The sequence below is a fragment of the Eumetopias jubatus genome, unplaced genomic scaffold (assembly GCF_037043125.1).
Source record: "Eumetopias jubatus isolate StellerSeaLion01/CBP00866 unplaced genomic scaffold, mEumJub1_p1.0 scaffold_15, whole genome shotgun sequence".
In the NCBI taxonomy this organism is placed as follows: Eukaryota; Metazoa; Chordata; class Mammalia; order Carnivora; family Otariidae; genus Eumetopias; species Eumetopias jubatus.
In genome coordinates this window covers 61,579,989-61,606,858 of record NW_028274821.1, presented here as the reverse complement: position 1 = coordinate 61,606,858, position 26,870 = coordinate 61,579,989, and the positions used below count along the sequence as shown (strand labels likewise).

Sequence of the window (26,870 nt, the reverse complement as noted above, 5' to 3'; positions counted from 1 at the left end):
CCTTTTTTGGTGGATGTATGTTTTGGATGGATTTCTGTAATTAAGCATCTTTTCCTGTTTTTTTTTTTAATTTTTTATTGTTAGGTTAATCACCATATATTACATCATTTGTTTTGGTGTAGTGTTCCATGATTCATTGTTTGTTCATCTTTTCCTGTTTTTAACTAGCAAAATTATCCTTGGTTTCTATGGTGGCAACACCATGATCCCCTGGAGCGCAAACCATACAAATGAAATAGAAAACCCCTGATCTCAATCTCTAAGAGGTCTCCCGTTAGTTTTCCAGCACTCTTCCCTTCATGAGGGAAATACACTTGCAGCTAGTTCGAAATCTAACGTAACAAGGTGCACCTGTTTATTAGTGACCTCGCGAGTGTGGATAACATTTCTTTCCTTGCAGCATGAAAGAAGGCAAATCAACGGATGACGGGTGGAGCAGAGCTCAGACTGCGATTCATCAGATCTTCCGCTCACTGCTTTGTTTCTTCCCTTCTGAGAACCCTTTTCAGGTGCAGTCGGAGGGTCAAAACAAGACACTGGGACTAGTGGGTACCTGTCACTGTGCCTAAGAGGTGGCCCGCACAGACCCAGGTGTACTTCCCTACTCGGCAGTACTAAGGACCAAATCCTGAAGAATCCTTAGAGACCAGAGGTCCACCAGGCCGACGACTAAAGGAGTTGGGGCGGGGGAAAGCGGGGGCTTTTTAGAAGTCGCCCGGCCACACTCTCGCTCTGACTGCCTGGTTCCCCGAACGCCGCCGGTGTGTGTGTGGGGGGAGGGCTTCCCATCCCTTTCCTCGAGTCCCCGAGACCTCGGCCCCCGCCTGGGCGCGGCCTCGGCGGTCGGGCCGAAAGCACTCACCGTCGTTCTCGTCGCTGTGCCGCCGCCGCGACATGCCGCACGCCGGGGCGCTGCCGAGCAGAGCGAGACCGGGCGGAAAGCGCGGCACGAACTGTCGGGCCGCCGGCCGGTGCGAGGACAGCTACGAGACGCGCGCAGTGGCCGGCGCGCAGGCGCACTCGCTCGCGACGGGTGCGGAAGCGCAGGCAGGAGAGGCGGCCGGGTGGGCTTGGCGGGCCCTGGTGCCCGAGAGCCGGCGTCTGGAAGCTCACCAGGCCGAGGGCGTCCGGTCTGCACGCAACCGCCCCCTCGGGCTTCCTCAGCCTCTCAGCGGCTTTCTTCTCCCGCCTTTCGCTCTAAGTCCTTCCGGGGACACGCGGAAAGCACCGCCTCTTCAGCCAGCCGGAGGCCGCCGGCCACAAGTCAAATCCGGCGGCTGCAGGTCCACCACGCACACTGGAGTCCCCGCCTCAACTTCAGACCCTCCCTGGGGCTCGCAGTATTTCCCGGCGGCCCTTTCGAAGACTTCCGGGGCGAGGTGACGTCTCCAGTGTTCCTTCCTCCGTGAACTCCAGGCCCGGGACCGGTGGAGGTTCTTGGGCCTGGGAGCAGGGACGATTGCTAGGCGGAGAGGGCTCGATGAAGAAAGATCTAAGAAAGGACCAGGACTGGCTGGTGCGTGCTCATCTTACTCCCACTTCCGGGCCTTTGCCTCGTCGGGAGAGCTGGGCGGAGCGATTGGCCAGGCCCGGCGCGCGGCCGGGGGCGGGGGGGGGGGGGGCGGCGCCGCGCTTGTGGCCCCTGGGACTGAAAGACCTGCCTGAGCGTGAGCCTCCTGCCACGGGGTTACTCTCGGGTCGTCATCCTACCCTTCACCCTTCTCAGTTGTTGTTTGGGAAGGAACAGGTGATTGCTTTAGTAATGTTTTCAGTATTGGGTCCCCGTTTACATGGATATGAACATGCCCTGCCCTGACGTCTCTGATGAGCACCACACCTGCTTCTCTGACAGCCTTGTCCGTGGTCACTGAAATTCCACACGTCTAACTGGAACTCTTGTTTCACTCTCCTGTCCTAACCTATTCCTCTGTCAGTCATACCCATTTCAGTGAATGACACCATCCATCTGATTGCTTCATCCAAAAGTGTAGGTAGGAGTCATTCTTGGGTCCTCCTTTTCCTTCACTTCTTAAGTCTGTCTAAATCTTGCCAGCTCTACTTTCAAGATAAATCCAGAATCAGACCACGTTACGCCTTTGTTTACAACACTCCAGTTACTTTGCATTGCAAACTCCATACCCTGACCTACAGGGCTGTGCTCTCTCATCACTGTCCTGCATCCGTTCTTTTTTCCTGTTTCTCTAAAAGGCAAGCTTCTTCCCACTTGAGGAATTTGTACCGTTTCCTTTGCCTCTGTTCCTAAATCTGCATGGATGGCTCCTTGTCATTTAGGTCTCAGGTCAAACATCAAGTCCTTAGTGAAGCCTTTCCTGGCTACCCAATGGTTGTTTATTTCATTCAACAACTATTGTACTTATTGACATTTAGCATCTCCTGTACACCAGGCAGTGCTAAGAATGCAGAGGTGAACAAAGGAAAACCCTTGCTTTCTTGGTGCCAGTGATAACATTCAGGAATGAACAGACATAGTGCAATCAGAAGAGTGATCAAAGGGACAGTAGTAGAAGAGAGGAGAGGTGGTGGTCGGAGGGGCTGTGGAAGGACTTTGGACTTCAAAGAGAAGTCTTTGGACTCTCTGGGGAGGAGGGCAGTTAGGCTATTGCAATAATTCAGTCAAGAAACGATGGTGGCTTGGGGCGCCTGCGTGGCTCAGTTGGTTGAGCGTCTGTTTGGGGTCCTGGGATCGGGCCCTGCCTCGTGGGCTCCCTGCTTGGGGGAGAGCCTGCTTCTCCCTCTCTCTCTGACCCACCTCCCCTCTTGTGCACAGGCTTTCTCTCTCTCTGTCTCAAATAAAAAAAAATGATGGTGGCTCAAATGGGGTTGGTAATATGTCCATTTTGACAAGATTTGGCCATACTAGTGATTATTTTATATTTGTTCTGTTTATTAAAATGGGGCTTTCTTGGTTGTTATGTCATCTAAGGAATGGAATTTGAACAGCTCTAAAATTAAAGGACAAAAAAGAACAAAGTGTTTATAACTGAAGGTACTAGCACACAGCTTGGTTGATTTTGGTTGTACCTGGTGCTTTCTGGTATCATTTACCTTAAATGTTTGCAGGGCTAACCCCTAATTGAGGTTTCTGCTCAAATGCTACCGCCTCAGAAAGACTTCACCTACTCTCTGTTTTTAAGAGCCCCTCCGTCACTCCTGACTCCCTACCCTGCTTTTTGTCTTCGTGGCCCTTTTTCCTATCTGACTTTTTAAAATTTAATCAATATATTCATTTATTTACTTTCTTTCTTTCCCCACTGGAATATAAACTCCAAGAAAACAGAGACTTTTTCTGTTTCTTTCACTGCTTTATGATGGCTTGGGCTGCTGGGCCCATGCTCATTTGCCTGATTGATTTGTTTCAAATTTATTTCAGTTAGCAAAGACTGACATTGTTGTTTCTCCCTTGCTTCCTAGGAGATAGATCACTGAAAGGAACCTGTCCCACTACTGCAACCAAACCAGATGCCTTCTTTCACTTCACCAGACCAAGGAGATGACCTGGAGGCCTGTGTTTTAAGATTTTCAGACCTAGATTTAAAAGACACAAGGCTTATCAATCCCAGTAGCGGACTCAAAGCAGAGTTAGATGTCAGTACAAAGAAGAAATACTCGTTTGCCAAGAAAAAGGTAAAATTGCTGTATTGCACTTGATGTTTCAGGATCGTGTATGTATAGTTAACTCAGATACATCTATTAGTAGCTCATCGATCATCAGGGTTTTCCTCCAGGGAGTAGAGGGTTAGTGAGACAGGAGGCTGCTGCCATGTTCAAGGTAAGTTCTAGTCAGGGTCATGATCCAATGATCTTAAGTCAGTGCCGGGCAAAGAAGAATCATGGGCAAGGTGTAGCTATGCAACACTTATGGTTGAGTACTTGAGGACAGATCCTAGACAGGTGGGCTGGATTCCTTTTCCCATCCAGGGTTAGAATCACAGGAACCCAGGAGACCTTGTCATAAGGAGAACAGACAGGCAGAAGGGTAGTGGCCATGTAAGACTCCTGATCTGATCTAGTTGGCTGGGTTCTGTTGGTTTAGGAGAAGGCTAGAACAGTCCAGAATGGTTGTGCAAGCTTACTGAGGACAGTTGGGATTGGATTATAATGGGAGGTCATAATGATATGCTGCTCTTCTATGCCATTTATCCTTTTTTCAGAGATCATTGACTCAAACCTTGTCCTCTTGAAGCTCATAGGAAGGAAAATGACCTGAGGACATGCAACTGAGACTTAGTTTTCTTACCTCCAGTCTGCTGTCCTTCTGCAGTTAGCTTTTGTTGGCTTCATGTCAATGAAGAATAGATGTCTCTGCTTATAACTTCTTACCCACCACCCCTCTGCTCTCATCTCACACTGATGTCCTTGAAAATGAAACCCAAAGGGTACAGAAAGGTTTTTTCAAATATTATCTTGCAATAATTTCAGACTTGGAGAAAAGTTGCCAGAATTGTATAGAGGACCCTCATATCCCCTTTGCACATAGGCTCCATTCATATTTCATCAAGTGTCCCAAATGGCTCTTATAGATCCACTCTAGGGTCACATGTTACATTGAGTTGTCACGTCTTATATCTTCTTCAGTCTGGAGCACTCTCATTTTTTCTCCTTTGAAATCATGACCATGACATCTTTGAAGATTTCATGAGTTACTTTGTAGAATATCCCTTTGCTTGATTTTCACTCATGTTTCCTTACAATTAGATTCAGATTAGTGCTTTTATCAACAAGAGAATCCCACAAGAGATGCTGTGTTCACGTGGCTACAATCTATCAGGTGGTTCATAGTAGCAATTTGTCCCATTACTGGGAATGTTAACTTTGGTTACTTGATTAAGGGAGTGTCTGTCGGATTTTTCTGCTATAAAATTATTATTTTTTTCCCTTTTAATTACTCAGTATTTGGGGGGGGAATGCTTTGAGACGGTGTAATTATCTTATTCCTCATCCAACTTTCATCTACTAGTTTTAGATTCTTTGATGTTTCTTTGCTTAGTTGATACTGTGATGGTTGCCAAAGGGTGATTTTCTTGATTTTCTAATTTCTGTGTTCCTTCTAGACTTAGTGTTTGGCATTCTGCTCTAAGGAAGAACTTTCTCTTCTCCCAATTTATTTCTGTCTGTGTGGACTCACGTTACGTTTTATTTGTTGAGTTATGGTCCATTATGTTGTTATTTATTTTGATGCTCACATCATCTCAGATTTGGCTGGGAGCCCTTTCAAGCTAGTATCTATATCCTTTTGACTTGCTCCCATCACTCTTTGAGCATTTCCTCACTTTCTGACTCAACAAGGTATTCCAGGCTTATCTTGTATTTTTCCTGACCCGTCCTTGGAATCAGACATTTCTTCAAGGAGCTCTGGTTCCTTCTAGCAGAGGACTGTCAAAAAGCAAAACCTGGAGGCTCGGCAAGCTCACTGCCACTAAGTGTTGCCTCTCCCAGGACCTCTGGCATAGGGAAATACATAGATGAATACACAAGTGTCTGTATGTACTGTGCATATACTTCTGTATTTACTACCATCTCAGTAGTAACCACACCACGAGCACATCATCAGTGCTTTCAGTTCCATTCCAGCCTCACAAGAGTTTGTCCTAACTCTCCCTTCCCCATATTCGTAACTTCCCTATTTGATGAGACTTGGCCTGGTCCTCTTGGCCCCAGTGTCTTTTCTTACTTGCTTATTCTCCTGTATGTACTCGGTGTACCTGCCCTGCCAAGCTGCCTCCCTACCAGGGCCTGCCTTCCCCTTGTATGCCTCCCCCACCTCCGAGCTGCCATCCTGGCCCTGGTCTGTCTTTCCTTGAACAGATTCCACGTGGGCCCTAACTGCTGCTGGGCCCTCAGTGCCTTGGTCACGAGGCCTTAAAAGACCAGGTAAGATTCGAAAATCAAAGTTTAACATGAAGAAGCACTTACGTTGATGTACATGCTCTCTCTCTCTTTTTAACTTTTTTCCCATTTGGAAGGATTAACGTCAAGAAAGTCTAAAAAATGCTCTCCAGTGTAATTTCCTGCTGCTTCAGTCTGGGACAGTCCAGATACAGTTGTGTGCTAGAGGATGGTCCCACAGTGGTGCTTCATATGTTACCAGGGCTTAGAGTGCCTATGTTTGGATGCTTTACAGTAGTCTCCAGATGCGTTAAAGAAGTTAGAACACACACACACACACACACACACACACACACACACACACACACACACACACACACACAGAGGTATATATAAATACCTCCCTCCCCATTAGACCAGAAAGGAACAATTGTTGAGAGGCTGATAATCATAGATCCCATTCAGCCTCTATTTGTACATCAAAAATACCACAAAGTTGAAAAACATGACCAACTGGGAAACAAATTTGTGATAACTATGATCAACAAAAGGTCACTAAAACCACTTACAAATCAGGAAGAAAATAAATGCCACAGTAGAGAAATAGGCAACAGATACAAGAACAAGGAATTGATATGAAAAAATATTCAGCCTTACAATCAAAGACATGCAGATAAAAACAATATATCTCTTTTGCCTTGTATTCAGGTCAACACTAAAAATATTGACAATAAAAATTAAATGCTGATAAAACTTGATGATGTGGATAAAATGTCACCTTATTGGTGAGCATATAAACGGGTACGATTTTTCTGGAAGTCAGTGTTTATCACAATTTTATTTATTTATTTATTTATTTATTTATTTATTTTTTAAAGATTTTATTTATTTATTAGAGAGAGAGAGAGAATGAGAGGTAGAGAGCAGGAGAGGGAAGAGGGTCAGAGGGAGAAGCAGACTTCCTGCTGAGCAGGGAGCCCGATGTGGGACTTGATCCCGGGACTCCAGGATCATGATCTGAGCCGAAGGCAGTCGCTTAACCGACTGAGCCACCCAGGTGCCCCTATCACAATTTTAAGTTTCATGTTTCTTCGCCCCAAAAGTTTTATTCTAGATGTTTATTTAAAGTAGATGGTTAAAGAGGTATAGAAAGATGTATGCATGGAATGCTCATTCAACATTGCTTATAATTGCAAATATTGGAAACAAAAAAATGGCCATTAGTTAGGAATTGGTTAAGAGAATTATGGTACATCCATAGTTTTCTGTTTAATTTTTTTAAACAATGAGTATAAATCATTTTTATAAAAGCAATAAAATTGTTTTCCAGGAAACAAGTCAAAACATCTTGCTATATTTCTTTCCAGTCTTTTTCAGTGCACTTTTTAATGTAGTTGAGATTACGTCATATAAGCAAATTTGATCCATTGTTTTCATTTAACATTATATCATAAATATTTTCCCACATGATTTAAAACTAGCTCCTCAGTATTCCATAGTAAGTATGCTCCATAATTTCCTTGACCATTTCCTTTTAAGAAATGACTGATAGTGTTGTTTGTAATGTTTTACTAATAGTTGTCTGAAATTCAAGCCTTTCCTTAAGACCAATCCCTAACAAATTTTAGATTGAGGTAAAAAGTTTACGACGAAAACTGTTACTCTCAGGAAGTTCTTCTGTAGAAAAATAGGACATAAAACTAGAAACCCATGTGGAAAGATAATATAAGGGATTCACCGAGACTTCTGCCAACTTTAAAATTAAGGTTAACGGTGGCATATTTGAAATGTAATTGCAGGCATTTGCCCTTTTCGTCAAAACCAAAGAAGTTCCAGCACGTCCTTTTGAATGTAAAGAAAAATGGTGGAAATGCTGTCAACAGCTCTTCAGAGACCGGATCAGCATCCACAGACATGTGGCAACACAACATGATGATGAGATTTGCCACCAGACTGCTTCTGTGTTAAAGCAGCTGGCTGTGACACCGAACACCTCAAAGAGCCTTAAGTCTGAAGACAGTAGGAACCCTCTAAAAGAGTACTTTACCTATAATCGTGAAGTGTCTGCTTGGCTCCCTGATATAAGCTGCTTTAGCCCTGATGAGCTGATAAGGTAAGAATTTCATTCTGTAGTTTGATTTAATTTTAAAAGTTTTTCCAGTCACAGTGAGACACCACTACCTAGCCATGAAAATGGCAAGATCTTTAAGGCACAGAATTTCTCTCTGGGCCTAAGCGAGGCCAGTAACCACATACTGTGTATCCCAGAAGCAGTAGCACGTACCCACGCAGCTGCAGCGTTCACTACGTTCCGTGGAAGGCTACAGCTAATCTTCTCTAGGGAGAGGTAATGAACAGAACATTGTATTATTTTTCAGAGAGAAATTGGAAGGCTCAGAAATGTTAATGATCCCTCTACCCTGAATAACATTAGAGCTTAAAAAACGGTTTTTGTTACCAAGTGTTCTCTGAGTTGAGTATGTTTTAGAAAGGATGTTAACTTTTAGAACTGGGGCATAGGATTAGAAGTTTAGATCCTGTCTTTGAAAAACTCACCAAATTATGTGACAGGATTCTAGAGGACAAATTTCTGGTTTTAAGCAATTTCTGAACTATTTGATCAATAGAAAATGTCCAAATTTAATATACTTTTGTCATTAGTATTCAGTTTCCCCTGCCTTTGAAAAACTCACCAAATTATATATATTGTTATATATTCCCGTTGTTTACCAAGAAAAAGGAGCAAGTTGGAGAATTGAACTTGGATTCAGAATTGAGCTAGTCACTCAAACTCTTGGTACCTTTATTTCCTCACCTCTAAAGTAGGAATAATGATGCCTGCCCTGCTTTCCACACAGTGTTACTATATGAATTATATAAAATGGGGATGGTAAGAGCACTGCTGAACTACAAGATGCTGCACAAACATGGCCTTTTTGTCTCTGTACAGCCCCGTGCCTTAAGGAATTTGCTTTCTAGTGAGAGAAACAAAGGATACGTGAAACAATTAGCAGATGATATGAGGCAGGCTACCTAATGATCAGTTAAATTGTGTGGTGCAGATCATAATTTGTTACAGCAGTTCAGAGAAAGGAAAATAGGTTCTAAAATAGACACAGTTTCAGAGGAGAGTCTTCCCTGCAATATGATGAGGATATTGATGAGAGTGTCAGATTCCAGAGTTGGATGGGACCTTAATTATCATCTACCAGAGCATTCTCTAAAATAAGTTCTATGCAACACCAGTTCTGAAGGATGCTAACAGGTATTGAAAAGAGCTGCTAAAGACAAGTAAGGTTGGGAAGCACTGGCTTAAAATGTCCTTTATTGGAGGACTTTTCAGAGCCTTCAATAGATAAGGGGCTTTCACTGAGATTCTTAACGAGGGAGATACTGTCTGCAGGGTTTCTCCAACATGTAATTTCATAGAGTAGCTTCAGAGCATAAGTGGGAAATGCAGTTTATTTCACTTCTCTGGTCATACAGATGAGGAAATCAGTCTAAGAGATGATAAGAGACCTGCCCAGGTCCCAGGACTAGTAAGTATAAGACAGCACAGTGCAGCAGAAAGAGTATGGATTCTAGGGTCAGAAGACTGTTGTCTAAGTCTTGACTGTCACTCTGTAGCTGACTCACCTGGGAGGAATTGGCCTTGGATTACTCAGCTCTAAAGTGGGGATAATAATAATCCTTCTCATGGTTAAGAGGATTACATGAAAAAAATGGAAGTGAAACCTTATATGATGATGAAATGAGGAAATCAGAGTAAACTCACCTTTTGTAAAGTAAGTTGGGTGCAGATAATGTCTTCTTCAGAGCAAATACTGACAGGAGTTGCTTCTTATTTCAGAACAAAGTTCAGCTCCATCTCGGCCTTCCCTCTGACATCGCCTGGGTATACTTTGTGAATTGTGGCTTCTTTATGCCAGTGACTCAGATGCTTTTCCCTGTGGTTTTCTTCTTCTAGCAGCCAGGGCAGTGATGGAGGAGAGGTGCTACTTTATTACTGCTACTGTGACCTGGAGGACCCCCACTGGGTGTGTGCCTGGCAGACAGCTCTGTGTCAACACCTGTCCCTCACGGGCAAGGTAACACCTCTCACACCCCATCCTTCGTGGGACTCCTCTTGTCTCCAGTTTGGATTACAGAGGCTGTGCTGGAGACAAAAAGGATTCACTGTTAGGTTCTTAGAAGTCTGAGAAATCCTGCAAGGCTTTTAAGTAGACTACCAAACAGTTATTAGCATTGCCTTTTATGACAGTATTTAATGGACTAAGAGTCAGCAAACTTTCTTACAGAGCAAAATAGTATTTTAGGCTTTGCACAAAAACTACTCACTCCTGCTTCTATTAAACCCTAAAATTGTGGAATTGTGAAGAAATTATAACAAGATACAGTTGGGTTAATTATGCAACGTTTCTTATCAATTGTCTAGCCGTTGTATATTGTTTAAAAACAAAAAGTGTAAAACTTTATGATCTTGACTGCTAGATATGCTGTTCTTTGGTAGAAAATTCCTATAGTCTGTATTCAAGAAGTGTCTAAAATCGATTTTGTTGATTCTTTTAAGACTTCATTTATTTAGAGAGAGAGAGAGTGTGAGTGGAGGGAGGGGCAAAGGGAAAGGGAGAGAGAACCCCAAGTAGACTCCACACTGAGCACGGAGCCTGACGTGGGGCTCAATCTCATAACCCCAGGGTCATGACCTGAGCTGAAACCAAGGGTCGGACACTTAACGGACTAAGCCACCCAGGCACCCCTGATTTTGTTGATTTTTAAGTCCATCTAATAAATTATATGTTTCCTAAACAAACAAAACCTACTCAGCCTTGCCATTGTAACATGAAAACAACCATAAACAATAGGTATAAGAATAGGTATGGCTGTGTCCCCATAAAACTGTATACAGAAGCAGATGCAGTTTGCTGACCCCTGGCATTAGGAAATGTTCTTGATATGTTAGCTGGAAAAAAATTCACAGAACTATACATACAGTATGATTCCAAGTTGCTTCTTAATTTTCCTAGAACATGCCAGGGTCTTTTACCAGTTGGTGGTATTAACATTTGCTTTTCCTTCTCTTTAGAATGCTTTCCCCCTAGATCTTTGCTTGGCTCATCCCTCACTTCAGATCTCTGCCTGCATACATCTTAATCTCCTCAGAACTCTGATCCAAAGTGGTCCTCTCTCTAAATCTTATCACCTCCTTCTGCTCGGAGAGTATCAATGAATTTGTTAGCATCTGAAAGTATAATATTTGTTTAATTTGTTACAATCTGTCTCCCTAATAAAAGCTTGGTGAGGACAGGAACTTTGTCTTAATTAATTGATGTATTCTTAGTGCTAGAACAGGGCTTGGCACATAGCAGACAATAACTATTCAGGGAGTGTTGAATAAAGGACTGAATATATTTTGTTCGTAACAAAACCACAAGTGTTTGTGTGTAAAGATGGAAGGTAGTAGATAGCAAAATGTTAATCATGATTATGTCTGCATGATAAGACTGTGGATGGTTTTTATTTTCCTAAAACATTCTTTTTTTCTTTTTTTTTAAAGGGAGGTGAGGCACCTGGGTGGCTCAGTCGGTTAAGTGTCCGACTCTTGATTTTGGCTCAGGTTGTGATCTCAGGGTTGTGAAATTGAGCCCAATGATGGGCTCTGCGCTAAGTGTGGGACGTACTTAAGATTCTCTCTTTCCCTCTCCCTCTACCCCGCCCCCGTGCATGAGCTCACTTTCTCTCTCTACAAAAAGGCGGGGACGGGGGCGGGGGAGAGCGAGTTAGGGGGGCTCCATCTCACAACCCTGAGATCATGACCTGAGCAGAAATCAAGAGTTGGATACTTAACTGAGCCACCCAGGTGCTCCTTTTCTAAAGCATTCTTGATGATTACATACATACACACACACACACACACACACACAGACATAGATTTATATGTGCATATACATATCTGCATACAAACATATATATGTAAAAACAGAGCGAGAGATGATATAGTTTTGTAAACTTAAAAGGAAATGAACTAGGTTCATTCTGAGGTCCCCTTGGGGAATGGCACTGTACTATCTTAAGCCTATTCTTTTCCACAGATGTTTTAAGTCCCCGAGGCAGTCGTTTGATCAGTGATGTTTTCCACACCCATGTTTCCTAAAAGATGGTGCCAAAAGCTTCCTTTACCTCATTCAGTTCATTATCACGTCCTGCCCTTTCTACCCTCTACAGTATCCCTTGCCTCCATTCACTCCCCGTCCCCTTCCACCACCTGAGACCACTCTCTCATCCACTTCAGTAGCTTTTAAACCATCTTGTTCTGTCCTTGTCTGCCATTTAACCCATTCTCTACCCTGCAGACGGAATCATCTTAAGAGGTGAATTAAACACTGCTGCTCAGAATCTCTCAGTGGCCGTCACTGCATTTAGAGTGAAGCCCAGATCCTTCCCATACCCTTAGGTTCCTGCATGATTTGCCCCTTCCTGCCTCTTCTGTCTACCTGATGTCATTCTTCACTCCCCATACTCCAGCAACATGCACAGTCTTTCAGTTTTTTGGAGCCCACAAAGGTTTTGTGTGGTTTTTTTTTTTTTTTGTATCTTTGGGCTTTTTTTCCATGCAAATTCTCTTCAAGGAACTCTCACATACCCACTCAGTTTCGCCTGTAAAATTTCTACTCAATCTTCAGTTCTCAGTTTCAATGATACTTCCTCAAAGAGAACTTTCTTGACCTTCAGTCTAAGTTCACTTTTCCCAGTACGCTCTAGCATAGCATCTTGTGGTTATTTTTCATAGCTCTTGTCATTTTGTAACTTTTTTCTTAATATCTGTGACCCTCCCTAGTCTGTAAGCTCTAAGAGGGCAAGAACTCTTTTTTTAATTTTTTTTTTTTAACTGCTAGATCCTTAACTCCTAACACAATTCCTGGCGCATAGTAAAAAAAAAAAAAGTAGTAAACATTTGTGGAATGAATACCTTTTTAAAAAACTTTTTAAAGTAGGCTCCACGTCCGGTGTGGAGCCCGACATGGGGCTCCAACTCACAACCATGAGATCAAGACCTGAGCCAAAATCGAGTCCGACACTTAACTGACTGAGCCACCCAGGTGCCCCTGGAATGAATTACATTTATTGTCACCTCTATTTAGAGAACACCCTGAAAGATGGATGTTCTCACAGTGAACCTGAATGTACAAAATATGAAATCAATCTCTTTCCTTGTTTGGGGGACAGATTTTTATTCTTAGCCCAGCCTGAGGTGAATTAGCAATGAGGGTCCTACCCACAAGGTGGCAGCACCTGCCTGCATCTTGGTCTAAATCCTTGGGCTTCAGTGATACATGCCCAGTTTACTGAGGTACTTTTCTGCTGGTGGGAGATTTGGCAGAATATTGGCATTTAGGTAGAGAAAGAAGAGAACTTGAAAATTCTAGAAAGAAGTTTCTGATTCCTATTGCTACATGTTCCTTTTTGCCTCAAGAAACCTGAGGGGACACATTGAAGGCTCTGGAAGGGAGAAATTGCATGATTTGGAATGAGTAATATCTGGCTTTGAATCCCAGATCTACTACCTGCCATCTCTGTGCCCTTGGGCAAGCTACTTGATTTCTCTGAGCTTCTGTTTCCTTTTCTGTCAAATGGAGATTATGATATCTACCTTTCAGGATTATAATATAAAGCTCCTCTATCATAGTAGGTGCTCAACAAATGCTAACTATTGCTCTCCATCCCTGAGGTATAGGGCCTTCCTCACCAGGGAGCCACTTTGAAGGTTTGTCTTGAACAATCTTAGGGATTGAAAGTCTAGTAGTGTATGAGTTTAGAGATTGCTCTCCCCCAGCGATATAGGGATTAGGTGTGCTTGTCTTTTATTTGGGTTTTGAGATTAAAATAACATAGGAAAGAATCTGCTAGCCTATCCTGAAGACAGTTACATAGAAGTATGTACTTTATCTGCCACAGTCAAAAAACAGTTTTAGTGTAGATTTCCTGACACTTTGGTTCACCTCTATTTTTCTGTGTAGACCCTTGAAAAAATAGAAATTGGTTGGTAGGATAGTAGTCTGTACAGCAGAGATGGCATATTCTTTCTACTTTCCTCTACCAGGCCCAGAACAGGCTTTATCAGATTGCAGTACTTTCTCAAGGAGCCTGAATGTGATCCAGAATCCTCATCATGGAACTCTGGCTAGCCACTACTAGTGAGTTGGCATTGGCTTATGAAATGAATACCATTTGAATACCATTTATATCCGTGCCCTAAAGGATCAACTGAGCAACAAATAAAGTATCTTCTCTGGGCCCTGAAAAAGGACAGCCTTTTACATTTTTCAAATTCTAATGCATTGGTAGATATATGTATTTATAAGTGGTAGTAACAATACAGGACCTCTCTTTCCATAGAGTACCATGATACTAGAGTGTTGTCCTTTCTCTCTAGCACTTTGCTCTAGAGAGCTCAGCTCCTTCTAAAGGTGATCCATCTGTAAACTCATCCACAGGGTTTTATAGTGCCAAGACAAGTAACTTTGCAGGCCCCCCTGAGCATTGCCTCTTAAGGCAGGGGCCTCAACCCAGGTTCTAAAGTACCCTAGCCACTGACGCATTTCAAAGAGACTACAGCGTTTGATAAGCCAAAAAGTCTCTAAAATGGATATACATTTATTTGTTCAACAAATATGAATCGAGTATCTACCTGGCAGGCACTGTTCTAAGCACTGGTGATGCAGCAGTGAACAACAGGGACACATACCGCTATGGAACTTGCATTCCAGTGGGTGGGTTTGCAGTCGTGTGCTTCCCCGCAAACGCTGTGCAGAGGTGAACTCACATACATTCCGGCTTTCAGCTGTGCTCTGACTTGGGTAATACCTCCTCAGCAGTCCTCTTCATTGTTGGTTGTCTCCTATCTCTGTGTTATCAAGGTGAGAAATTGGGGTTCAGAGAAGTAAGTTAATTTTCTCAGGGCCACACAGCAAGTAAGTGGCAAAGCTGAGTCTCGATCCTAGATCTGCTGACCTGGATTTAGGTTAAGCTCGAAATTTATTTCTTTGGTCTTTGGACAGCAAATGGGGCTTTCCAGAAGTTTCATTCATTCCATTCTCTGGTCTAGTGCACATCTGTTGAGTACCTTGTCTGGACGGTGGGCAGTGCCATTTTAGAGAGCTATAAGTATCTTCATGTGGTAACGCTTTTTATTGTGTCTCGGCTTTTCCCATCAAACTCATGGACACACACAAGCCTGTTCTGCCCCGGGGAGATTTAAACTAAGCTAAGAACAGGCTGCATTTCCTTTCTCTCACCATCTTGTGTCCCAGGTTCGAATTGCTACAGAAGGAATCAATGGGACAGTTGGTGGAAGCAAACTGGCCACCAGACTCTATGTGGAAGTCATGCTTTCCTGCCCATTGTTTAAGGATTATATGTGTGAGGATGATTTTAAGGTAAGAGAAATTGAAAATAAAATGGATTTAGAGCCATTTGCTTCTGCCTCAGTGCCTCTTCCTGCTCTAGGCCCTGAAGAGGAGAGCAGTGTGGAGAAAGAAGCAGTGCCAGATAAACACCCTTCCCCCAGTAGGCTGCGAGGCAGTGCGGTCAAAGGAGCATGCGCATTCCAGTTCTTTACGAAGTGGCCATGTGGTCTTGGGCAAGTTAATGCCCTCTTGGATTTCAATCTCCCTTCTTGTAGAATAAAGACATGACAGTTTGCACAATCTAGCTCTAAACTTAGATATGTTTGCTCACTTGAGGGACCACCTGGCTATTTCAGGGCATCACTTTGTTTTTAGTAAACCTGGAATTACAAGACCAGCGCTTCATACCATATGGGGGATAAAGCTGTTGCTCTCACAGCTGAGCTCCTTTGTTTGAGTCACCTTGTGCTTTAGCATAGTAGGTGATAAAGGTGGGGAATACGTTACCTAGTGTTAGTGCTGGTGGTGGTAGGGAAAGAAAGGTCATTGCTCCAAAGCAAAAGCTATATATATAATGAAATCACTCAGTGGTGTTTCAGTTTTATAGTTAAATGCTTATAGTCATAGAAACACCTTTTCAAGTTAACATTTCTGTACATGGTAGGTATGCAGTAAATATTTATTAGTGTTGAATTATCTGAAACACTTTAGGCCCTAACTCCCTTTTCCCATTAAAAACATTAGTTCTTACTTTGAGGTTTCTTAAGACTTCAGCTATCATATTATTACAGAACAGGTATAATTCTTGTATTTGGCACTTGTCTTCTTATATCCGAAGATGGGAGAGTAAGACTGTGTTCTGTTTTGCTTCCTATTGGCTAGACCAGCAAAGGAGGGGCTTGCTGTTTTCCAGAATTGCGTGTTGGTGTATTTGAAGAAATTGTGCCCATGGGGATCAGCCCCAATAAGATCTCCTACAAGAAGCCTGGTATGCTTGCTTTTAGAAGAAAAATTTTGCTTTTCTGCAGAGGGACAAAACTTGATATAGAGACAAACGTGGAAGTCAGACAGTGATCAACAATCCGCTCTTTAAAATAGCTTTGGGGTATGGAATTTAAGAAACAAAGAAAAAAGGGACAAAAAAGAATCTTAGGTACAGAGAACAAACTGGTGGTTGCCGGAGGGAAGGTGGGTGCAGTAGGTGAAGGGGATTAAGAGCACACTTGTCATGATAAGCACTGAGTAATGTACAGAATTGTTGAATTATTGTATACTTGGAGGTAATATAACATTGTGTGTTAATTATACTTATAAAAAAATAGCTCTGGGGTAGATAGCCTGTCAGTTATTCAGAGCTTAAACTGGTCTTCTCTTTGGCTTTATGGTAATTGAAGACTCATCCCTTAGAATGCTCTTATTCTTCCTGATGTTTTGGCAAGAAGTTGTTTTCTTGTTCCAAAGATAGCAATCTGGGAAGAGTGTAATTATTACTTGTAAATGGTTCATCAACTGAATAACACACAGGCTTTTTGCTACAGGAGGCAAATGGCTTTCAAATCCAGAGCAGTTTGCTTGCAAGTGTTCTAGAATCTTCCCCTTCTTCCCCATGGTTACCATAGATGGTTGAAAGACATTTGTTTGGTGGGTTTTATGTTTTTGTTTTGCTTTTTACTATGAAAATTTTCAAACGTTAAAAAAAGTACAGAAAATAATACAGTGAACTCACATATACCTGTCATACAGCTTCAGCAATTACTCATTCATTGCCAGCTTTCTTCTATACCCTGTCCCCTTCCCCCATCCTGGATTATTTTGAAGGGAATTCCAATGTCATGTCATTACCTTCGTAAATATTTTAGTAGAGACCTTTAAAAGATAAACATTAAAAAAAATAACTGTAAAACCATTATTACATCTAAATAAAACATCTTTAATAGTAATTCCTTTATTATCAAATATCTAGCCAGATTTAAAATTGGCTAGATCAGCAAAGGAGGAACATGGTGTTTTCTAGAATTGTGTGTTAGCGTATTTGAAGAAATCCATACCCATGGGGATCTCATAATTTTTTAAGTTTTTATTAGGATTCAGGTAAGGTCCACTCATTGTGATGGATCCCCGTGTCTCTTTAAGTCTCTTTTAACCTATATCTTTGCCTCCCTTTCTCTCCCTCCCCTTTCAGTTTATTTTTTGAAGGAACTAGGTCATTTTGTCTATAGAGTTTCCCACAGTCCGGCTAAAGCTGATTGCATCTCCTCTGACCCCTGTATTTCCTATAGATTGGTAGTTAGATTTAGAGCAGTGCTAATAGAAATCTAACGTGAGGCACATATGTAATTTTATGTTTTTTATTAGTCACATTTCAAAAGTAAAAGGAAACAAGATAAATTCATTTTAATAATATGCTTCAATGCAATGTAGCCAAAATATTTCCATGAGTAATCAATGTAAAAAATTACTAATGAGATAGTTTACCTTTTTTTGCTTACTAAATGCTTGAAATCCTGGATCTGTGTCACCCTTATTCTGGCACATCTCCGGCCACATTTCAGGAGCCTGATATCCCCATGTGGCTAGTGGCCATTCTGTTAGATACCTCAGATCCAGAGACTTGGTTGGATTCAGATTTGACTTCCTTTTTCTTTCTTTCCTTCTTTTTCCCCCCAAGACTGTCTGATAGGTAGTATTGTCCTATTTCATCAGGAAGCACAAAAGTCTGGTTGTCTCTGTTCACTTCCCAGTATGTAGCTATTGGCACAAGAGCTAGGGGTTAAGCCAGAGGGAAACGGGAGTAGGATGCAGAGATCCAGGAACAGAGAGCCCTGCACGAGGAGAGAAGGGCCCAAAGGAGCGTGTCCGCACAGCGTCCCTCCCTCAGCAACGTGACGGAAGAGCTCTTTCTTGGTGGTATGGGCCATTGCTTGGGAGGTTAGGGGAGAGTGGGCTCCAGGCGATGCTGGGCTGCTCTCATTTGGACCATGTTGTTTGAAGGCACCTCTTGTAAACATACCCCTACGAGTCCCTGCCCAGTCAGGCCTTCACAGGGCCAGGAGAGCAGCATCGGGGACAGGTTTGGTTCCCCATAGCACCCTGTTGGTATAAATCTTAGCAGATTTCCATGCTTCTCATCACAGTTTTGAACCTCCCTTTGCAAACCCCCGCCCCCCGTTTTGGTGACCGTGTCATTAGGTGATAATAACAAATCAATTCTGGCCTCATTACATTCGCCTTACAATTCTGGGTTGGGCGGGTAGGAATCCAGATTCCTTGACCATGCTCTGGGGCCTCCAGCCCCACCTGGGTACTTGGCAGCTTCAGGTGGTTGTTGGGGTTCACCTCTGAGCAGAATGAGGTTCCTTTGGTGCCATCAGGCTCTACCACGAGTGGTGACTGCCATCCCCAGAGCCCCTGTCCATGAGCGGTGGTTACTCCCTACTGCCGACTTCACAAGCAACTGGGATGTCTGGACCTCCAAAGACACAGGAATACTTCTATTCTAGAGAGTTGAGAAGGCCAGGGACCCCACCAGACTGAGGTGCTCTCCCTTCAGTCCCCCTGGATTTGACTTCCTTTCTTCCCCTCCTTTCTTTCCTGCCTGCCTTAGCTTTTCCCTCCTTCTCTCCCTCTGCCCTGCTCTCTCATGTGTCACTCCTGCCGCCAGCCCCTGCCACCCTTTCTCTTTCACTCATGCACACAGACTTAGACACATTCTTCTTACTCTTTGGTATTTATAAAGAACAGTCCAACTTTATTCCACAAATTTATACTCTAAGCTGCCTGTCAAGGTTCTTAGCCTTGAACTTGTGTTATAGTCAAAAGCCTGTAGTCAGGCACATACATGCCTAGGCTCTTCCACATACAATGAACATAGAACGCTGGCTGTATAATGGACCAGCAAACCCACATGGCAATTTAGATCCCAACTGTCTGGCTTTTACCACTGGGTTAGACCAAGTATGAGAATGGAAAATTCTTTGACTAATCATTTCTAAACCTCCAGGTTTCCATAGTGCTTCTCTCTGGAGGAAGGAAAGTGAGGATTATCTGGACTCACTAAATAATTTCATCATGGTCATCAGATAGTGTTATTTTCAGACATAATTACAATTATGAATAAAGTTTTGGGTGGAAGGAAACAGAGCAACATCTAAGTCATCAGGCTGGGCTAGCTGTGATTGGGTTTTGGTTTTTGTTTTTGTCTTGTTTTAAGTAAATTTTTGGTTTGGTTTTAGGGATCCATTTATCCCCAGGTGAATTTCATAAAGAAGTAGAAGAATTTTTGTCTCAGGCAAATGAAGAACAAAATGATACTATCCTACTGGATTGCAGAAACTTCTATGAAAGCAAAATAGTAAGTAAGGACCAGAAGTGAGTTCAGTGAAATGGTAGGTGTCCCCCTTCCCACATCATGGCATGTTTGCCAAGTGATGCGTGTATGCCTACCTGTGGCCAAGTCACTTAGATCTCCCCCCACTGCTAACAGCTTCGGAGAAAACCCAAGCCTTTGAACTCAGGATCTGGTGAAAAAGTCTAAGAAAAGAGGAATTAAAGACGTCTTCGCACATAATGTACTTCTTGGCTCCCACGTGCCTACCTTTGATGTGTGTCGAGGATCCTATAAAGTTGACTTTGGGCCGCCTCTCCAGTTCCCCTAAGGACTCTGGGAAGATGACCCAGAGCCCACCAGCCTTGTTTCTGAGTTCCAGATCTTGAAGTTGAAAGATTAGAGTGCAGGATGAGAACAGCAGCTAGTAGTGAGTGCTCCCTTGCCAAGGGGCTCTGAGCGGGGTCGACACATGCTTTGTTCTTACCAGGTATATTTTTCTGATAATTTTCCTTCTGCTTCTCCTATATCGTAGGGACGATTCCAGGGCTGCTTAGCCCCAGACATCAGGAAATTCAGTTACTTCCCTAGCTACATTGACAAAAATCTAGAACTTTTCAGAGAGAAGAAGGTACTGATGTACTGCACTGGGGGCATCCGTTGTGAGCGGGGTTCAGCCTACCTCAAAGCCAAGGTGAGTTAACACCCTTGGGGGCACTGCGGGCTTTGGAGGTAAAGAAGGCTCCACCAACAGCATGTGTTGAACTTTCCACCCCCCACAGCACCCCCCTCCCACCCCCAGCCCGCCAGGGATTTATTTTGCCCTTGAATCGTTCCAGCATAGAGTTTATAAGTACAAAATCTGAAGTTCTTAAATCTCAAGATGTGGGAAAGCACTTCACAGTCTTAGAGCCTCATCAAGTACAGAAGGGAAAGCTTAGTTAACCTCTCCCTTTTCCTAATCCTTATGCTTGATCCTGAGAAGAACAAATTCACATTACATGTTCCAACAGGTGTTTTTCTATATTTAGGGGGCAGCAAAAATAGCTGGGCTTCCCAGGATCTAGTGAAGGCCCTGACTGCTCTCATCACCTGCCACTCGTCTGTGGAGCTTCTTACCAGTCTTTGCCTGTCTCCTCAAATTTCCTCATTTTTCCTCACACAGGGAGTGTGCAAGGAAGTGTTCCAGCTCAAGGGTGGCATCCACAAGTACCTGGAGGAGTTTCCCGATGGTTTCTACAAAGGGAAGTTGTTTGTTTTTGATGAGCGTTATGCCTTATCCTACAACAGTGATATAGTGTCAGGTAGGTCAGCACAGGCTGGACCCTAAACTCATGATCAGGCATGTTCTCTCTATGAACCATTCTGGAAGGCAGGCCAGTACTGGTTATGTGAAGAAAACAGGGAAAAGAAGTAACGTAGTAGGACCATTTCCCAGCAGAGTTGGAGATGCAACAGTGGAACAGACAAAACCCTGGACCAGGAACCGGGAGGCCTGTCCTGGGTCCCAGCCTCCCTATTTAGTTAGGCAAGTCTTTTACAGTGGGGATGATGTCACTTGCTCTGCCTCCTTGCTGGGAGTTGAACTAATAGGCTGAAACAAAGGTCTTAACCAGGAGTTGTAGAATTTGGCAGTTCTGTGTGAATTTGGATGGGAAAATAATTATATCTTTATTTTCACCACCCCACGCTATATGTCGCACTTCCTTTGATTGTTAATGTAAGCAACAAATCAGTAATGTTAGATGCACCAGTGACTTTGTCATCAACAGAAACCAAAATATTTTCATATATTATAGTTGCTGCAGACTTCTCCAAATAGCATTTCTGTTCATCATTGTCTCAAAGTAGTAGTTATTAGCCCTCCACCCCTGTCTTATTTATTTAATGTGTTAATATAATGTCTTAACTATATCACAGGTTTTTAAAAATGTTTTGATATTTTGTATTTCCATATAATCGGTTTCCTTTGTAATGCTATGTATTTTAAGAACCTCGAGGTCTATAGACACATGTGGTAGGTTAGGTACTTTTGAGTGGTGGCTGGGGCAGTCCAAGAGGCAGGGGTGGCCACAAGAGGGTATGCACAAGAGGCCTGTGGTTTGATTGTAATTTTAAGTCCTCAAGTGTCAGATGAGGTCAGTAAAAGGGGGATGGAAATAATCTTTTAAGAAAAGTGGCTCTTGCCCCTGGATGCCATAGTTTCAAACAGGAAAGGTCATAGGCAGACAACCCTAGTGGCTCTTATAATTTTCTAGAACTCCTGTGATCAGGGACTAAGACTGAATTACCAGGGTGATAAGTGAATAAGATTTAAGTATGATTGCCTTCTCCCCTTTCTTCGTGATCTTTTTATTAATTTTAATGGCGTTATATTTGTGTCTCTTATTGAAAGCTACTCGAAATCTGTTTTGGGAGCTAGATGGAGTATAAATTATAAATAACTCGAAATAGTGGATTTGAGAAATGTTACTGAGGAAATGTTGGCAGGATTTGATGGGTACTTGCATGTGAGTGTGAAGACGAGAGAGAAGGCCCAAAGGTAGCTTAGCTAATACTAATTAAGGAGACTTGAAGAATGATGTTGTCAGTGCTAACAGGAAGTCGGCCAGGAGACATGGGCTGAGAAAATAGATAATGAGAATCTTTTAGGAATCGAGTGGCGAGGTGTCCATTAGCAACAGCAGAACTTCAGGCTTGGGGAGGAGGGGCGTGGACTGCAGAAGCTGAATATAGGTGTGGGATCATTTGTATTCACGTATGTTGTCTCCCATGAAAAAGGGAATGATCTAAAGGAAAAAGACCACTGAACTAAGGGGTAGTTGGCCAGCTTCGGAATGAAGAAACAAAACTACCTGTTTTCTAAATAGGAAAAAGAAAAAAATGGGTCACTGAATGTTGGAATCAGGAAGACAATTCCCAGATGTCCCACCCCCCACAAATAGTGGGGGTGAGGGAACAGTTTTTATTAGAGGACAAGAGACTTACTAACTAAAACCTTCCCAGGCCCAACGGGGTATCTTAGCTGATGTGCCAAGAGTTATATTTAGGACCTGGAGAAGTACCTATCTTCATGTGTACACATGTATGTGTTTGGAACTAGGGCTTTTCTTTCTTCCCCAGAATGTTCATACTGTGGAGCCCCATGGGACCAGTACAAACTCTGCTCCACTCCCCAGTGCCGCCAGCTCATCTTGGCCTGCCCTGCTTGCCAACGACAAGGATTCACAGCCTGTTGTGTCACATGTCAAGACAAAGGGAGGAGGCTGGCTTTGAGTCCCACCCAGAGCAGCTTTAAAGAGGAATGTGAGTGTACAGCCCGACGGCCACGCATACCCAGCGAACTGCCGCAGCAGGTGCGCCTCCCTGTGAGCCCCAGGCCAAGGCCGGGTGTTGGTGAGCACAGGCCATGCTCACGTGAGCGGCAGCAGCAGGATTTCCCTAGGCCTTCACAAAGCTAGTTCACAGTGACCACACATTGGAGAGTGTCAGAGCTGCAGCAACAGAAACTTGAACTTGAGTGCTGGCAATGCCAGCATCGTAAACTGGGTACGATATTGGCCACCTGAACTTCAGAGGGGCCGGGAAGAGGGAGTTGGGTGCTGACCACTTACCTGAGACATTTGACTCAGAAGATGCCAGAGCACAGAAAAAGGTGAGCTGTGTAGGATCCCAACGCTGCTGGGGGAGAGAGCCTTGAGCCTGGTGACCAGGTCATGCCCTCTCTGTGCCATGCAGCAGGCTGGTAGTAGTCATTTGTCTTGTCAGCAGACCTGGTGATCCTGGTGGCAAAAGCATGAAAGCTATAGCCCTGGAGGGTGACTCCTCAGAAGCAGGCCTCTCCTGCTACCTACCATCACCTACATCCACTCCTGCCCTCATCTCTGGCAGCCTGAGAAACTCAGTCACGATCTGCAGACCATGGCATGTGATTCGCCTTCTGCTTTTGTAAATAAAGTTTTATTGGAATAGCCCCACCTGTTCATTTACATATGATCTATGGCAGAATTAAGTAGTTACAACAGAGACCTGCAAAGCCGAAAATATCTGCAATTTGGCCCCTTTACAGGAAAAAATTGCCATCCCCTGGTCTAAACCCAACATCCCCAGGTCTAAACCCTGCTCACCTGATGGAACAGGTGGTCTGAAAGGTGGCCCACCTTCATTTTTGATTTGGTTTCTTTGAGTGATCTCTCCCTAAAAGTCTTTGCTTCCCCCAGTACCCACACTCTTAGCTTTTAAGTATGCTCTTTGAAAGATTCACGTTAGCTTGAGGACACTGATGTTTGGGGCAGTTTGGAGATGAACGTCGCGGGATATAACCACATTTTGAGTGAGGTCATTCGGCACTGCCGGAGTAGTTTCCCAGCCTCTGGCCAACATGTCAGGTGCATGTCCAGGTCACACTAGCCACAAGAAACACATACACAACCATCCACAGACCAACAGATTTAATATTATATTGCAGTTTCCAGTGATGCAGAATACAGCTGCAGTTGTGTTTCAAGGAGAAGCCTAGTGGGGCCGGCCATCCCAACAGTGTGGTGCCACTCCCGGGCCCATCTGCAGCCTTAGTAGACACTCTTCTGTAGTGGTGAGGCCCTGGCTCCACCTCTGGTTACCCTGTACCGGCCACATCATTACAGTTCAGTGTGCAAGACTTCCTTTTTCGTCAAAAGCCTCTGCTCAGTGCTCCACAGCTTAGTCCGTGCTCGTCAGCTCTTTGGCCTGTCCTTTATCATAAGATTTGCTGAATCACTCATGAAAATAACTCCCAAGCAACAGAAATGCTAGTTTAACTGGCACTGTGGCATATTAAAAGGCACAAGGGCATTGTGGCTTAACATTTTTGCTGGATCCCAAGAGATACGCATGATGTTAAAAAGGGATCTGGCAGAAACACCATTATTACATTTTCAGAATAATCATCTTGGGATGGTTTGGCCAGGGTTTCCTAATTCTTTAATACCTGGATTTTCTTCACCGTTGGCTTTCAGAGCCTTAATTTACAGGCATGAGATCAGTGGTGACTTGTCTAATAAGTGATGTGACACATGGTTGGAGTCTGTAAGCATACCTGCGATGGACTAGAAATTTCTCTCTAGTGTTTTACCTCACATAAGGCATTGGACCACTGTGCAATGTGGAAAGGTATTTTCAAGTATTTGGCTATAGGTTTTCACATCATTGCAGATGGCATTCAATAAGGAAAAAATTCTTTCCGATTCCAATATTAAACTGTAAATAGATCCCAGATGTTCATAAAGAACAGTCAGGGAAATGTTTGTTGCCTGGGATTGGTAAAGAAAGGATGGTTTATTGAAACTTGAAATTCCACCGTTGGCTTTTCCATCATTTCCTTGTGTCCAGCAAAAGGAATCTCACGTTCCTGGATTCCTGGCAGAGCTCTGTGGCTTCAGTCTCTCTTTCTTGAAGGGCAAAATTGTGTTCCTGACCCAGTAATCAACTTGGCAACTTTAATCTTGAGGTTTTTCAGATTTAAAGGAGGGCCAATAAAGAATGATGATCTGTTTGCTAAATACATAAGATCAAATTCATAATAAAGGATTTTATAATGCTTCCCCACCATGCGGAAGAGTGGGCTGTTTGTTCCTATGTTACACATTCTAAGTACCCCTGAAACACCACGCAGCAAGGCCACCGAAACTGGTCTCCCAGGGCTAAGTCCTGCTGCTAGAACATCTTCAGTAAGATCTGTCGGTTTGGGATCTTCTTAGTTTTTAAATAATAACCAGACTGAACTTCTGTGACTAAAGAAAAACTTCACATTAACCATAGTTTATAAAATTTTCAACTACAACCACTAGTTAACCTAAAACCTTAGTGCATAAAGAACTGAACCATGAAAGGGTTTTGTGCTGGCATTTTGCCTTCTGGTTTCCACTGCAGAGCACAGATTATCAGTAGAACTTGTGCAGTTCAAAGGCACAGTCGTCCCCTCCACACACTAGACGCCACTTCGGACCTTGGGAATGATGGGCCCAGTCAAGTCTGCGAGCCTCCTCTTCCTCACTGGAAAGGAATGGAGAGGAGAGATAAGCCAATTGACCCTGTGCACCCGGAACCACCTCTGCGGCTCTGAGAAAGCCGTGTGAAGCTTCTCGCTAACTTTTTGGTTAGCAAGGTCTGAAGTCTTGTTTTGAAAGGACGGTTTTGTGTGAGTTGTGTAAGGGCCCTCCCACTGGTCAGCGTTCCCTGATGAGGGTCTGTGGTCATGTTGACTCATTCATAAATTATTGCTAAGCTGCCCACCACACAGGCATAAAACCCACTTTATCCACCTCCGTATTTACTTTGTCCACCAGAGGCCCTGCAGTTGAAGGTCTTTCCTCCTGCTCAGATTAAGAGCTAAAGTTCAGTTGATCTTAATGAGGATAGGGTCTTAACCTGCTGGAATCATTTCCCACAGCTCTTTCTCAGAGCTCCTGGCCTGCCTCCTGCCTTGTGTAAAAAAAAAAAAAAAAAAAAAAGTTTCCACCCTGAAGATTACCCTGCAGTATCTGTGTCCCCTTAGTGTTAACCTTGACATTTTCCCAGGGGCAAGACAACAGAAGCTCAACTACTGTTCACATAACAAAGTAGGTAAGTGCCATAAAGAGGAAAGCACTAGCCAGGAGGTTGCAGGCTGGAGTCATTACTTGTCAGATGATGGAAGGGGGGAAGAGCGGTCCTGTGTGGTAATAAAGGAAAAGTGTTTTGAAATGAATTACAGTGTCTGCAGATGAAGACCAAACAGCAAGCTAGATCAGCCACAAGAGAAAGGTCAAAAAGACGAAAGCCATGTTATTTCACTTATATGAGGAATCTAAAAACAAATGAATAAGCATACAAAAATAAACAGATTCATAAATACAGAGAACAAACTGGTGGTTGTCAGGGGTAAGGGAGATGGACAAAATAAGTGAATGAGATCAAGAGGTATAAACTTCCAATTATAAGATAAATGAGTCATGGAGATGAAAAGTACAGCATAAGGAATATAGCCAATAATACTGCAGTAACAACTGTGTGGTGACTACTTATGATGAGCCCGGAGTAATGTATAAACTTGAATCACAATGTTGTGCACCTGAAACTAATAGAACATTGTACGTCAACTATACTTCAATTAAAAAAAAAAAAGTCCCAAGAACCCGGTAGGGGACAGTCAAGGAGGCCGCTGGTGTGGCAGAGATAGGTATTATTACTGCAGAAGAGGAAAGAAGTCTGTCTAGACTTAGGTCTTCCAGTTCCCGAGCTGAGCCCGTAGACCTGCGGCCACCGGATCACTG

General features: G+C 43.4%; 3 protein-coding genes across 7 annotated transcripts in view; 1 reads left to right on the top strand and 2 right to left on the bottom strand.

Moving 5' to 3' along the window:
• The window catches only part of NCBP1 (nuclear cap binding protein subunit 1), a 38,428-nt gene extending 36,909 nt beyond the window's left edge, over positions 1-1,519 (bottom strand). The window contains exon 1 of the mRNA XM_028108691.2: positions 863-1,519. Coding sequence (XP_027964492.1) covers positions 863-896 — 34 coding nt within the window. The 5' untranslated portion in view covers positions 897-1,519. The remainder of the gene's footprint in view (positions 1-862) is intronic.
• TSTD2 (thiosulfate sulfurtransferase like domain containing 2) lies at positions 1,072-23,549 on the top strand. 2 transcript variants are annotated; one of them, XM_028108693.2, is made up of 10 exons: positions 1,072-1,516; positions 3,433-3,645; positions 7,647-7,960; positions 9,818-9,935; positions 15,159-15,284; positions 16,137-16,242; positions 19,487-19,605; positions 20,114-20,272; positions 20,744-20,882; positions 22,702-23,549. In XM_028108693.2, the coding sequence occupies exons 2-10, from the start codon at positions 3,481-3,483 to the stop codon at positions 23,037-23,039; spliced, it is 1,584 nt and encodes a 527-aa protein (XP_027964494.2). In that variant the 5' UTR covers positions 1,072-1,516; positions 3,433-3,480; the 3' UTR covers positions 23,040-23,549. The 2 variants fall into 2 exon arrangements, with proteins under 2 accessions (XP_027964494.2, XP_027964493.2); XM_028108692.2 differs by having other exon boundaries at positions 9,815-9,935.
• Positions 23,550-24,012: 463 nt separating this feature from the next.
• Positions 24,013-26,870, bottom strand: part of TMOD1 (tropomodulin 1) — an 84,638-nt gene continuing 81,780 nt past the window's right edge. For all 4 annotated transcript variants that reach the window (XM_028108698.2, XM_088019208.1, XM_028108694.2 and 1 more), the window contains one exon: positions 24,013-25,611. In XM_028108698.2, coding sequence (XP_027964499.1) covers positions 25,547-25,611 — 65 coding nt within the window. In that variant the 3' untranslated portion in view covers positions 24,013-25,546. The remainder of the gene's footprint in view (positions 25,612-26,870) is intronic.